The sequence below is a fragment of the Mastigoproctus giganteus genome, chromosome 6 (genome assembly GCF_048544385.1).
Source record: "Mastigoproctus giganteus isolate SK-2022 chromosome 6, ASM4854438v1, whole genome shotgun sequence".
Lineage (NCBI taxonomy): Eukaryota > Metazoa > Arthropoda > Arachnida > Uropygi > Thelyphonidae > Mastigoproctus > Mastigoproctus giganteus.
This window is the reverse complement of record NC_143580.1, coordinates 190,733,588-190,749,305: the sequence shown is the minus strand read 5'-3', so window position 1 is coordinate 190,749,305 and position 15,718 is coordinate 190,733,588. Positions and strand designations below refer to the sequence as shown.

Below are 15,718 nucleotides of genomic sequence, written 5' to 3'. Positions count from 1 at the left end.
TAATTTTAAGAAATTACAAGTGAAGGAAGATTATTCCAAAGAACTGAAGTAGAAGTAATAAATAAGGTAGAGGAAAAGTTAGTTTAGAACAGTGCCCACTGAAATATCTGTGGAAAAGGCATTAGCATGAACTGAATTTCAATGTGAGAAAGTGGAGAGAATTTGTAAGAGATGGACCCTTAATTTAATTCCTTCTTTTTGATAGAGCGTAGCAGCTTAAGTGAAGTTTGGGAACATCACTGAAAATGTAGGAAATGGATATGGAAGGGGCAAATCTGTGATTATTCAGTCAGTAGATGTTGAAGCAATATTTGTGATATGTTTATGCCAAGAAAAGTTATAAGCCAGGCTCATGCACAGTAGAGATATGTGATTGTCTACAAAACTGAGTGTTGCTGAATATGAATATGGGAGCAGCAAACTCTTTTTAGCACAGGTCTCTCCCGATAAAATTTTTATAAATACTTCAGAAAGAAACCTATATCAAATAATATTATTATATAATAGAACACATTGTTGAAAGGTCATTTGGTAAATTAAAAATAAAGAAAGACTGTAAAAGAAAGAACTTCACCACCGAAATGCGCCAATTGTAAAGCCATCAACAAACCTAGTGACCACTTTGTGAGAAATGGATCATGCCTTGTTTACAAGAGAGCAGCTGAAATAATATGCAAAGCACCAATTATGGAAAGTAGGACAGCGTACTTACCATCATCCAGACTTCGCATAGGCCAAATAAACGCACAAAAATCAACTTCAGTGCCATCTCAGCTCCATCTCCTCATGGAGGAATTAAATCTTGATCTTCTCCTTCTACAAGAGCCCTACTGCATATGTGGCAGGGTCTCTGGTTATCCCCTAATGTACAGAAAAATTCAAACTACACAACAGCACTGTCTCGCAGCCATCATTGTCCGCAATCCGGATCTAGTCATCACTAGAATTGATTCCCTATGCTGCCCACATCTGGCTGGGGCAACTGTTGAGGGCAACTTTGGCTACATCACATTTCTCATGCCGTATTTCCAATTTGGCACCGAGATACAGACACACATTGCTCGTCTTAAACAAGCCCTTGACCTCCTTGGAAATGCAGATGTTATCATAGCTGCTGACTCAAATGCTCGATCAACCCAATGGCATAATGCCACCACTGATGCCAGAGGAGACCTACTAGAGGAATTCATTGCCTCTCGTGGACTTGTAATAGCCAACCTACCTGGACTGCCAACTACGTACAGCTCGGGAAATGGGGAGTCTAATTAGGATATCACACTATTAACCCTCCTCTCTTGTCAACAGACTAAGGTACTGGCAAGTACATGACACTGCCACCACCAGTGATCATCGACTAATAACATACAATAGTGAAATTATAGTAATCTTATAATACCATGATAAATCTGACTAAAAAATGAATAGCAAATGCTTAAAAAATGGTACTTACCTTGTATAAATCTGCAATAAATTTATTGGTAGATGGTGGCTAAATTTAGATTGGAAGAAGCATTAAAAAGAACTCAGGCAGAGAATGGGGTGAAAATATTTTAAACAGATTTTAAAATGAGCGCAAGGAAGTAGAAGTGCAGATCTCCAATCTTTGGTTGTCATAAAAAGGTTAAAGGACGCGAATGAAAAAAAGAAAAACAAAAAGAAAAAAAGAGAAGACCGGTGGTGCCAATAGTCATTAAGAGGGACTTTCATTGAATAAACCGTCATCAGTTGGCAAATGGGAGAGAAGTGTGCGTGTGTTGTATTTAAAGTTTATCTATACTCTCGTGATGCTCTTTTTGACACGTGGGAACTTTAGCCGTGAGAGGTTCCAAGCCGGTGAGAGGCTGAAGGGAAGTTTAGCGTTAATAATATTGAGATCGAATGGTGTCGGTACCATTCGATGGTGAGGGCTTCATACTGAAGAATTCTGTAGCTCAATCTAAGTTTAATAATGGTGATGGCAGAGTCAACAGGGGAGGTGTGGTTGTGGGTTTCAGCGTGGATTGTTAACTCGGTGCAGGATTGACTTGTTCTGAAACTGTTGAAGTGGTAGTATGCGCGGGTATTGGAAGTTGTGGAGGAACCGAATTTGGTGGTAGTGCTGCCGATGTAACAGGTGTCGCAGTTTGGTTGGCATTTTATGAGATATATATATTTTTTTTTTCAGAAAAAACACGCTTCTGAAAAAAACAGTTTCAGAAAACACACACACACCGGTAAATATTTACATTTCACTTCACATCCTCCCCTTACTACCAAAAAAGCCATCCTATACAACCAAATCTACAATGCTATCAAATTCAGCTCTTCACAAAACGAGCTACACAATGAACTTCAATACCTTACTGATAAATTCATAGCCAGGAGTTCCCCCCCCTCAACTTATCCAACACACAATATCCACCGTTAAAAACAGTATTAATAACCCCACCAGACACAGTAACAAGACAAATACTCGCATAGTTCTCCCTTACCATAGTGAACTTGCAGCACAATTCCGACGTACATTCAAAGATACCGACATCTCCCTCACCTTCTCTACTTACAATAAACTAGGTTCCCTAGTTAATTCTTATAAAGATACACACAAATATCCCATCAATGATCTCAATAATATAATATCTCTCATAAAATGCCAACCAAACACGACATCTGTTACATCGGCAGCACTACCACTTCGACAGTTTCAGGACAAGTCAATCCTGCACTGAGTTAACAACCCATGCTAAAACCCACAACCACACCCCCCTTGTTGACTCTGCCATCACTATTATTAAACTTAGATCAAGCTACAGAATTCTTCAATATGAAGCCCTCACCATCGAATGGTACTGACACCATTCCGATCTCAACATTATTAACGCTAAACTTCCCTTCAACCTCTCACTAGCTTGGAACCTCTCGCGGCTAAAGTTCCCACATGTCAAAAAGAGCATCATGTGAGTATAGATAAACTTTAAATATAACACGCGCTCACTTCTCTCCCATTTGCCAACTGATGACAGTTTATTCAACGAAAGTCCCTCGTAACGACTATTGGCACCACCGGTCTTCTCTTTTTTTAATTTTTTTCATTTGCGTCCTTTAACCTTTTTATGACAACCAAGGATTGGAGATCTGCACTTCTACTTCCTTGCAATCATTTGAAAATCTGTTTAAAATATTTTCACGCCATTCTCTGCCCTTAGTTCTTTTTAATGCTTCTTCCAATCTAAATTTAGCCACCATCTACCAATAAATTTATTGCAGATTTATACAAGGTGAGTACCGTTTTTTAATCATTTGCTATTCATTTTTAGTCTAATAACATACAGCATTGAAAACAGCACCTCTACTTGCTTCAGATTCTCCACTAGAACTGCCAAATGGGATATCTTTAAGAACATTATCCGAGATGCTCTTCACCACCATTCAGCTGAGCGCTTTCGAACCATGAACTAATTTCCTGCAAGACTTACTCCATAAAGCATCACGTGCCTCGATGAAAAAATGTACCCGACATACAAAATCAGTTCCCTAGTGGTCAGAAGAATTAACAGATCTCCGCTCCTCTCTCCAGCGTGGAAGGAAAGAGTTACAAATTAAAAGAAGAATACCCCACCGCAAACAGTAGCACAGTACAAGGAAAGATACAATGCAATCCGGAGAGAATATACAAACAAAATTTATCATGCCGAACAAAGTTCCTGGTACGCCCTGGTGGACATGGAAGGCAATAAAAACCCTTTGGGTTTGGTGCACAAGCTCATAAGGAACAAAGTTGGGTCCACGGATATCATTAATTCTATCTGTTCTGAGGGCTCCTCGGAGATGCTTTCCTGGGAAGAGACAATGAACAAGATTCTAGACGGAATAATCTACCAAGACAATCCTGATCATGACACTGAATTACACAGAAACATCATCATCACTGAGAATCAGGGCTACTTGCTCTCGGCCACAGAAAAGGAAGTTGCATTAGCCATAAATAAAATCAAATATTGAAAAGCTCCCGGGCTGGACCTCATCGAGGGGGAGTCCATCAAGCACCTTTGGTCTGTTGTACCTGATGTTCTAGTACAACTATTCAACACGTCTTAATGAAGGCTCCTTTCCTACACGTTGGAAACACACCAACCTCAGGCTTTTACCCAAGGATCCAAATCGCCCCACTAGTGCAGCCAAAGCATACCGTCCAATTGCTCTATTGCCAATATTAGGAAAAGTATTTGAGAGGTTACTTCTTATCCATCTTCAGTCTGTCTATGAAACCAAAGGACTCGCCTCTACACTCCAGTTTGACTTCAAGCAGGGGTGCTCAACTATTGATGCTGCACTACTGAAAACCACTCAGCTAGCAGATAATTCTGATGCTCGTTATGTACTGGCGATTTTTTATAGATTTTAAGGGAGCTTTTGACACTGTCTGGTGGCCAGGGATCTTGCAGCGAGCCAGAATATCTGGCTGCTCCCTCAACATCCTCAAATTTCTTACAGATTACTTCTATAACAGAAAAGTTACCATGAAAACAAAATTTCAAAGTATCACCTGCCAACACACCAGAGGCTGCCCGCAGGGCTCCGTTCTTGGGCCAGCTGTTTGGAATATGATTCTGGATGAATGGCTCCTGTAGGACTTCCCCCACACCAAACAGCTCTCATATGCAGACGACCTGGTTATTGTTGTTGAGGGCCCTACTTGTGCAGCTATTGAGACCAGAGCCAACACAGTCGTGAATGCCCTGTCGGTTTGGGCTGAAGAAAATAAGCTGGAAATCTCTACAGATAAAAGCAGAATCCCTGCTTCTCAAAGGCTGTCTTGACATCAACAGACCACCAACCATTCGTTATAAAGGACATGCACTCAAGAATAATGTTCATTGAAATATTTAGGTAGGTGCCTCCGTAGCCAGGTGGGAAGGAGAAGCAGTGCGTAGCACACGCTCCTTGATTAGACCGGGGTTCGAGCCTGTGACCACCAAATACGGAAAGGTCAGGGAATGACCACCGCATATCCTGGAGCAATATAGTTGCTAATGCTCCTAAAAACCAAATAACAAACAACAACAAACAAATATTTAGGTGTCATCCTGGATGATTGCAGAACTTTCATGCCACATCTAAAGTCCACGAAAGAGAAGGCCAAAATTATATCAATATGCTTGCTCGCTTCACCCGCAAAGACTGGAGTCTTAAGGAACCTGCACTCCACCTTCTTTATTTAGCTGTTTTTGTACCATTCATAACATACGGTTGCCGTATGGTTCCATCGTTTGTCCATCATCAGCACTAGGAACGTTATTCTGCAGATACAATGGTTGACGTTATTAAAAATGACTCGGGCTTGTAGAACAACCTCAACAGCAGCACAAGTATTAACAGGTTATATCCCCCCCCCCTTGACCTCCAAGTGGCCTTCACATTCCATCAGAAAGATCAAAGAAACTGGATTCCTGGGGATAAAAACTATTGTCGATGCAGATCCGAAACAAGAAACTCTGGTGTACTTGGCAGGAACTTGTTTCCCTCTGGAAAATCCATTGGGATGATTCCACCAAAGGCAGTACTACCAAGCTATTTCTACCTAGTGTCTCCTACCTCAACAAACAAAGACTTGGCTGGTTCTTCCCTAATTTACACGCTACCTTTCTTCTGAAAGAACATGGATCATTCAAAAAGCGACTTCAAGACTTTGGGCTTGTAAACGATGCCCACTGTGTTTGTGGAGAACTGGCACCATGTAATGCACTCATGTAACATCTACCTGGACCTACGTAATCAACTGTTACTGGATATAAATTTACTCACACTCAGCCCCTTATAATCAAAAGAAGCATTTTTAGCTTTTAGCAGGTATGCCTCAGCAGTCTTCAAAAGGTGTTGGTATCATCTCTCCACGTCTGATCCCACAACATAGACATCCACACCAGACATTCCTGAAACCGCTATAATCTTTCCTCATACCTGCTCTTCCCTCATCACTGGCCACTATCAGAATTGAACCTAACTGGACATCTTCCACGTTGGAATGACGGCCCTGAACTGATATAAATCAAACTCAGACACTTCAGCCGTTGCACCTTCCGAATTTGCAGACCTCCCTTGTTCTGCAAGCTGTCTTCCTTTCCCCTGGCCTTCAGTGGGCTGCCAGACCAAGGGCGATTCCTACTCTTCCCACCTCTTCTTTCTGCTGGAGGATGCCTTCTTTCCTCCTCCTCCTCCTTTGTCTCCACCACTTCTACTATCTTCCCCACTCTCTTCCCTTTTTTTTTTTTTTTTTTTTTTTTTTTTTCCCTGTTTTTGTTTGGTCTCTGTCCAGAAAGCTCAGGCGACATTGGCGGAGATCAGCCAGAGTACGAAGGCCGCCTGGCTCACCTCCCAGTCGTGGTGGCTGGCAATGTACGGTTCCACTAGGGGTCATGCGGCCAAGTAGCCAGAGACACAGAACATAACATAATACTCCATAAACCAGACACTACACTTTTTTCTGGCTTATGCAGTTCTGCATTCCATCACAGAGTACATATGGTGCAGATGTGGGAAACCACAGGTGGCGCCTAACCCTAAATACTATGCCACTATGAGAGATGCTTGATGGTGTGCATGGTTTAATCTAAAAATTTTTCTTGGGTAAATTTCTAAGAGTATGAAAGAGTTGTTGATGCATGGGTACTGAACTTCCATCATTTCTACTACCCAGGTAGTATGAATTCATCATTTAATTATATCTCATGGTTTTTGGGATTCTATTTATAGTGATATTTCAAACAATTTAGTTCTGATGCCAACAAGGGAAATGCCACTAAATTTATAATGACATATAATTAAATGATGTATTCATACTAAATGGGTAGTAGATATGATGGAAGTGTAGTGCCCACGCATAAACAACTTTTTATGCATGGGCACTACTATATACACTGTGCTGCCACTTTATTAGGTACACCTACCTAGTAGCATGTTGAGCCTCCTTTAGCCTACAAAACAGTTTGAATTAGTCTAGGCATGGATTGAACAAGCTGCTGAAAATGTTGTGCAGGGATGGAGTACCATGCAGACATGAGTGTGTCACACAGTTCCTTGAGATTCGATGGAGGTGTAGGCCTGCAGTGAACAGCCCTTTCCAGCTCATCCCAAAGATGTTCAATAGGACTGAGTGGGCCATTGCAGCAAAGAAAAGTCATTGTCATGTTCCTGGAACCATTCCATAGTGATTCGGGCTTTGTGCACCAGCGCATTATCCTGCTGGAAGTAACCATCTGACTGGGGATAAACTGTCAACGTGAATGGATGCACTTAGTTAGCAACCATGTTTAGGTCATCATCATCACCATCAGCCATTTTCAATCCACTGCAGGATGAAGGCCTCTCCAGCAACTTTCCACTTCCTTCTGTTTTGTGCGATGGCCATCCATTTACTACCCACAAACTCATGAATTTCATCTGTCCATCTCCGTTGTTGTCTTCCAGATTTTCTTCTAGCTCCTCTTAGGTACCATTCTGTTATTTTCTTAGTCCATCTGTCATCATGTCTTGGAGATGTGTCTGGCCCAAGACCATTTTAGTTCTTTAGTTTTGATAAGAATGTCCTTTACTTGAGTTTGCTGCCTAATCCATGTGTTTCTCTTCTTATCTAACAGTCTGATTCCCAATATAATTCGTTCCATTCTTCGCTGTGTAGTTCTCAGCTTCTCTTCCATTCTTTTGGTGAGTGCCCAAGTTTCACTTCCATAAGTCATGGTGGGGAGTATATGTTGGTTCATTATTTTACGTTTCAGACAAACTGGGATATTGCTCTTCAGTATGTGACTATATTTCCTGAATGCTATCCATCCAAAATTTATTCTTCTCTTGACTTCTAGCCATTTATCATTATTACACCTAATAACTTGTCCCAGATAAGTATATGACTCCACCTTTTCAATTACTGCTCCTTCAATCATTATTTCCCTTTCTGTAGCATACTTGTTCATCATTACTTTTGTTTTAGTCATATTCATCTTTAGTCCAAAATCCTTACTAACTCTGCATAACTGATTAAGATTTTCCTCTAATTCTTTGGGATCGTGGCTTATGACCACAATGTCATCTGCAAATCGTAAATGGTTTAGGTACTCTCCGTTCACATTGACTCCTTTCTGCGACCAGTCTAATCTTCTGAAAGCTTCCTCAAGGGCAGCAGTAAACAGCTTCGGAGATATTGTGTCTCCTTGTCGAACTGCTTTCTCAATTTTAAATTTGCTCCTGTCTTTGTCTAGTCTAATAAAGGAGGTAGTGTTCTCATATATTTTCTTCAAAATCATAATATATGGGGTATCTATGCCTTGTCTTTCCAGTGCCCTAAACATTGCCTTATGCTGTATGGAGTCAAATGCCTTTTCATAATCCACAAATGCCAGGCATAATGGTGTTTTATATTCATTTGCTTTCTCCATTAGCTGTGCCATTATGTGAAGGTGATCCATAGTTGAGAATTGTGTCCTAAAGCCAGCTTGCTCTTTCGGTTGATTCTCATCAAGTATTCTTTCTAATCTGTTAGTAATGACCCTTGTGAACAACTTGTAGATGTGGGATAACAAGCTAATTGGTCTATAATTTCCAATTTCAGTTTTATCTCCTTTCTTATGCAGCAAAACTATGATTGCATTATTCCACTGCTTAGGAGTCACACCTTTTCGAATGCACTTTGTGAAGAGCCTTGCCAGTTTTTGTGTTATGTCTCTTCCTCCCAATTTTAACAACTCTATAGTAACTTCATCTTCCCCCGAGGCTTTCTGATTATTCATTTTCTTCAATGCATGTTCTACCTCATTAGGAAGAATATTGGGTATGTCGTATGTGTTGCTACCTTGCAATCCATCTTCCCCACTGCTGGCATCATTCCCTTGTTCCTTGTATAATTCTCTATAGTAGTCTTCTGCTATTTGAATTATGTCTTCTCTGCTGTTTATAGGTACACCATCGCTATTCTTCCGTTTCAGTATCATTTGTCTTCTGTATTACTTCTCATGGCTGTTGATTTAAATTCCCTTAATGCTTGTTCTACTTTTCTTGTGTTAAATCTTCTTATGTCCTCTCTGAGTCTCTTTCTAATGGCTTTGCATAACTCAGTATACTCAATTTTCTCCCTGTCAGTGTTTTTCTTCCTCTTCATTTGTCGTCTTTGGTTCATCATGACAAGTGTTTCTTGACTAATTTTTTCTTCTTTGGATTTCTTTTTCCCTATAGGTTTCTTGGGCTTTATCACTTTCAGAAAGTTGTAATATTCCTTGTCGATATCTTGGTCCTGAGCAGTCTGCAGAAGCTCAAACTTGTTCTTAAGTTCCAGTACATACTGCTTTTTCTTCTCTTCTGTTATCTCAAAGACCTTTGTATTATTTACTCGAGTCAGTTTTTTTTCCTTTCCTTTCCTACATTTATATCAAGTGTACATCTTACCATTCTGTGATCACTTCCAACATTTACCTTATTCAGGACGGTAACATAATTCACAATATATCTTCTGTTAGTGAGGATGAGGTCGATTTCATTAGTTGTTAATCCATTTGGACTCTTCCATGTCCCCTTTCTGTTCACCCTTTTCTTGAAAAAAGTGTTCATTACTGACAGTCCTTGAGATTTTGCAAATTCCACAAGTCTTTCACCTCTTTCATTTCTTTCACCAATTCAAAAATTTCCTATAGTTCCCCTTTCTGTGCTGTTTTGTCTTTTTCCAACCTTAGCATTGAAGTCTCCCATAATAATAGTGTAGTGGGTTTTCTGCTCATCTAGAAGACTCTCAATTTCGGTGTACATTTCTTCAACCTCTTCATCATCATGGCTCGATGTTGGTGCATAAATCATTATAATCTTTAGCTTGTACCGCTTAGAAATCTTGAGTATTAGTCTTGACACCCTTGGTGATGTATTTTTGAATTCCAAAATGTTGTTTTTAAAATTTTTATGGACCAGAAACCCAACTCCACCTTCACTCCTTTCACTGTTTCCATTGGTGTACAGCAGATTTCCACTTGATAAACTTATAAATGATTCATTTCTTCTTCTTGTTTCAGTACAAGGTGTTTAGGTACAAGGTGGCATTCAGACGTTAATCTATGGGTATCAATGGACCCAACGTGTGCCAAGAAAACATTCCCTACACCATAACAATGGCCCCACCACCTTGCATAGTAGTCAGCAGACATGATGGGTCCATAGATTCATGTTGTTTTCGCCAAATTCTGAGCCTTTCATCAACATGATGCACCAGGAACTTTGACTCGTCAGACAATGCAACTGTTTTCCAATCCTAGATAGTCCAGTGCTGGTGTTGCTGTGTCCACAGCACGATGTGGCCATTGGCTGTTGTAGGCCATTCATGACAAAGTGCGACTAATGGTCCATTGCGATATTTTGTTCTGCACATCAGGGTTGTATTCTGACATGATGTGCGACATTGTGGCCCATCTGTTTGCTTGCACAATTCTAGCCACCCTCCTCTGACCTCTCTCATCAACAAGCAATTTTCTGACACAGGAGTGCCGTTGAGAGGATGTTTTCTGTTTGTTGCACCATTCTCGATACACCCTTGAAACTGTGGTGCGTGAAAAGTTCAGGGTAACTGCCGTTTCAGAGATGCTTTGTCCAGCATGTCTTGCACCTACTACCGTGCCATGTTCGAAATCCGTTAGATCACTCCTTTTCCCCATTCTTGCTACGGTTTGTACACTTAACTGATACTAGAAAGGTTGTTCTGCTGCATTTATATCCATAAATGTGGTCACATGACTTGCAACATTGTGGGACAAACCATTTGTGTGCACAGCAGGGGGTGTACCTAATAGAGCAGCAGCACAGTGTATATTATATACTATATTTCTTGGCTAAATGCCTAAGAGCATTTAGCCAAGAAATTTATTTATTTATTTTATTATTTATTTATTTTTTATTTATTTATTATTATTTTTTTGTTTAGAAATCGCGAAAATGATGGGCAAACACAAGACTTGTGTTTTCATTTAAACAAAAACTTGAAAACGGTACATCTGTTAAATCTCTAAAGAACCATTATAATGTTGGTGATCAAACCATACGCGACATTGTAAAAAATAAAGGGAATGTACTCAATTTAAAATCAGCATCGTAAAAAATAAAGGGAAGCATCGTATTGAACACGTGAGTAATATGTGTTAAGATTTTGAGTTTTTTTCCCATGGTTAACCGCAGGTAACTGAATCAGTAGATACGGGGGCATAACTGTAATACTGGTCCAGAATATATATAAGTGAAAAAAGGTTAAAATAGTTAATAACGACACATGGTTAAGAATATCCATTCAGACAATATCCATTCAAGATAAATAAATATATATATATATATATATATAAAAATACATCTATCAAGATAAAAAAAAATAATAACAAATAAAAAAAATAAAAATTTTAGCACTAGTAGAGGCATATGATGCAAAAAAGCAAGCATATATGGCATCAGCCGAAAAAAAAAGAAAACAAAAAAATCTTTCTGCTTCATCCATCCTTTCACACTCCAAAAGTTTGTCTAATTCAGCTTGGAACTTATTTAAGCTGTTGACTTCCACAACAGCAGATAAAAGTTTGTTCCAGAAATCAATTATCTACTGGCTAATGGCAAATTTCTGCACATATATTCTACAACTGTCTTTCCTTAATTTGAATTTATGCTCCCACAAGTGTAGAATCTGAGCAAGAGGAAGAATCCCATCAGCGTTGAGCTTGCTTAAACCATTTAAGGCCTTATACACCTTAATCAGATCACCTGATTGATGTGATCTGATCGAGGCATGATTCTAGTCTTAATTTAATTTAAGATTTGAAATTACTGCATGAACTGAGAGGTAAGAGTTTACCTACACATTCTATGATCAGATTTTGTTACCTGCTTATGATATATAAATAAAGCTGGCTTTATAATTTCAAAGCTAAAAAAAAATATGCTGTCCCATGTGATTAGAACCTTTGAGCTACTTATTTACTACAATTACCGTTACTAATTATGAGATACGATATTTGTACCAAAATCACTGACACAAATGCTCTACAAATATTAAGTTATAACTTAAAAATAAGCTAAGAACATGATTAAGACTATTAAAACTATTTATTGAACACGATTTTGTATGTTAACTATGTAAAAAAAAAAAAAAAAAAAAAGGAAAAATTTTACAAAAAACTTATACGTTTCCAAGTGCTCAAAATTTTTCAACAGCAGAGTTCATGACCTAACCTTAAACCCAAGCCCAAAATTCCCCAAAGTTCAGTTCTTTCTTCCGCATTTTTCCTGATTGTTGTAGGGTTTTAGGCATATCAACAATTTAAGCCATATTGTGGCGCATATATAATGTGTGTGTACATTACATTTGTCCTGTAATCGATCTGCTGTTTGCTAGATGAAAAATGAGACTTTCTGGGTGTAAAAAAGCCATGCTACCCTCACCTAACTCAGATACATTAAAAAAAAAGGTCCATAAAAATTCCTTGCATCATTGACAGGATTTGAACTCAGGTCTTTTCCACCTGGTGTGGGGAGGATGGTGATTCTATCAACTGTCCTACCCATGAGGGCCACTCTTTTCCTCTTGTATATTAATTCTTCCATTAACTAGAAATCCTATCCATAGTTTTGCTGAAGATAGCTCACTACATTTCACTTTCCAGTTTGAGAAACTTTGACCTGCACAAACAGCTTTAGTATCTCTTCAACATCGCCACCAATTCCTTTAATCCTTCTAAAACTCAGTCGTATCTTAGTTCTTGCAGAAAGAGCATACTGCTCTTATACTTATGTTTTATGACATGCATTTCTCTAGCTCAGAACACACGTCCATTAGGGATTACCTTAATATCTCATCTCTCTTGGCATAAGTAAATCACAAATATTGCTTCCCCTGCTTCAAAAAACCTGAATTTTCTTTCTTGCTTTTGCTGTTATTTTTCTTTTAAACAACTACTCACTCTGTACAAATTTAAACTCTGCCATACTATGGAATATTGTTCCAACATCTGGAATGATGCCTCAAAACCTCTCTCAAGCACCAAGTTTCTATATATTTTGATAGAAACTTTTTCAAGTTCTATCAAAAGAGGGCTGTCAGATTAATTAATGAACCATCTCATATGCACTTTCTCTGCACTCTGTCTCATAGTTGTATAGTGTTTGCTGCATGCCTTTTCTATTAACACTTCCGCAGGCACTATCCTTCTGAAATAGCATCTCTAATTCCACCACGCTCTTCCAAACCAGTCTGAATACGAATCAAAATCCACTAGCTGTCCCATTCCAAATTCGCAGGACTAACGTTTCCCCATCCTCATTTATCTCTTCTACTTTTGTTCACTGGAACAACCTTCCTTCATGTGTACTTCCCACAAATTATAATCTAGCTGTCTTTGGTAATATTATGGCTGTATACAGTGTAATTTTCGCATGTATTTCTTGTAAATTGCATGGAATAAAAATTTGGGAGTATTTCTGACTGGCTCTTATACATTTCATCTTATTTTTAATATAATTCCAAAATTTATGATATATAATTGGCTTTTTCTTAGAAAAAAAATAAAAATCTAATCCTGGTATCCTAAGCTGTCAAGAGATAATTAAACTATAATTTTTGTGTATTATGATCCTTTCCTCTAAACAAATAAAGAAAAAAAAACTTTTGAATATTTCAGTGTATGTCAGAACTTGAATTCATTTTCAAGGATATCACAATGTCTCAGCCATGTAGGCATTAAACAATAAATAACTTTAAATACAAACCTTGATACAAAAGAGAACCAACAGCTAAAGCTTCAACAGTAGCCCAGTCTAGCTCTATACCTTTTTCTAACTTCTTCAGCCTTTCAGTAACTAATACTTTATTAAGATTAGGATGAAGGGCCTTGTAAGGAGAAAAAAATAACGACAGTTTAGGATGAAATGAAATGAAATAAAATAAACTAGGTAAATAAATAAAACAAACTGTTCATAAATTATTTAGGAAGATTACATATCTCTGTAAAAGCTGAATCATGTTTATGCAATGAGGAGGTGGATTAAAAGATATGCTGTCCAATTATTGTGTACTGGCCTCACCCTCTCCACCCTTCAATGGCCTATTCTATTCCTAAGTCTCTATGTCATTCTTTTAAACAGATTACTATTGCAAAATACAGGTCAATATTTTGAAAGGATTTCTCACATGAAGATACTAACAAAAAAAAAAAAGCCCGTGTGTGTGTGCCCTTGTATGCACAAAAGATATTTTATGTTAAAACATCTTTGATAAAAATGTGAAACAGAAATGACGTCAATTATGTCACTTCCTAAATGACGTCAATGCTGTCACTAATGTTCATTCGATAAGAGTAATGGGCTCCAAATGTATTTTTCAGAGTTTAATAAAATCTGCTTCTCAAAATCTTGAGAAGCAGATTTTATTAAACTCTGCATTTTTTTTTTTTTTTTTTTTTGTTCTCTATATTTTTGAACTCGTTCTTTTGTTGACTTGGGAGGCTTCTTCAGTGCCTTTGAAGCTTTTATTCTTGCATAATCCTCTTGATTTTGCTCAGCTGGAGTTTTAGCCATCTTCAAAATACTCGTATAGGTAGTTAACTGACATTAGATTTGGCATTTTTAGAATTCAATAGTTATACCAAAAGTCATAACCAGACGTCATAACCAAACACTACTGCAAGAAGTGATTGTTGTTTGTTCGATTGTTTTATTGTGTTCTTGACTCAAAACCGCTTAAATTTTTAAAAGGTTTTAGAAGCCATTTAGGAAGTGACATCATTTGCATCGTAACGAATGGGCCTGGAGTACTGGGGTCCATAGTTTAATATACACGTAAGTTAGTTATAAACCAGTTATACAAATATATTAACAAAAATCAGTAGCTTTCGGGACGCGTGTCCCTTTGTCAACTGACAAATTAAATACAATACGAGCTGAGTGAGGCACGTTAATCATGCGTCGTTGTTGCGCGGACGTGTGCTGCTTTCTACGCCACTGATCATCCACCAATAAAACGGTTGTCTCCAGGATGGGATGTAGACGAATGCCTTTCTGGCGATTTAATGCCTTTGGATTGTTTACTATGTTGAGTGACTCTAGCCATAGGCGGTGGCGAGAGTGCCGTGAGTGGTCTACTATTTCAAAGTCGCATTTGGGATCAAGATCGTGGTTGGTGGCCCAAAAATGTTCCGCAACCGCGGACCGGTCAGTTTCGGCAAGCCGGATTGCTCTGTCATGTTCCGTGAGGCGATCCTAGAGACACCTTGATGTTTCTTCTATATAGCAACTGTTACAGTCTCTACAGGTGATGCGATATACCACATTGCTGCGTAAGACAGGTGTGACAGGGGTCTTCACTCTGGAGACAAGTGAACGTAGGTTCCTGCAGGGTAATTGCACACATTTGATGTTGTAACTTCTAAGGACCTTCGAGATCCGTCCTGACACGCCTGGATAATAGGGAATGTAGGCGGACGATATACCGACTTGGTTCGGTGGTCTTGGGTTGGATGTGAGTTCTTCTGCTTGTAATAGGCATCTGCTTAGTACATGGGATGGATAACCACATTTGGTTAGGTCCGCCTTCACATGGGAGATCTCGTTACGCCTAATTGTGTCGGTGCTGGAATGGCTCCAAGCCCTGGAGAATAGGGTGCGGGCAGTGCTATTGAGATGGCTTGGTGCGTGGCCGGACCTGTAGTTAGTGAAATGACCGCACCACATGGGTTTG

The 15,718-nt window shown here is 38.9% G+C and overlaps 1 protein-coding gene across 4 annotated transcripts in view; it reads right to left on the bottom strand.

The window, feature by feature from the left end:
- The window catches only part of LOC150084832 (2-oxoadipate dehydrogenase complex component E1), a 608,625-nt gene that overhangs the window by 185,456 nt on the left and 407,451 nt on the right, over positions 1–15,718 (bottom strand). For all 4 annotated transcript variants that reach the window (XM_090376637.1, XM_090376633.1, XM_090376636.1 and 1 more), the window contains one exon: positions 13,753–13,873. In XM_090376637.1, coding sequence (XP_090232763.1) covers positions 13,753–13,873 — 121 coding nt within the window. The remainder of the gene's footprint in view (positions 1–13,752; positions 13,874–15,718) is intronic.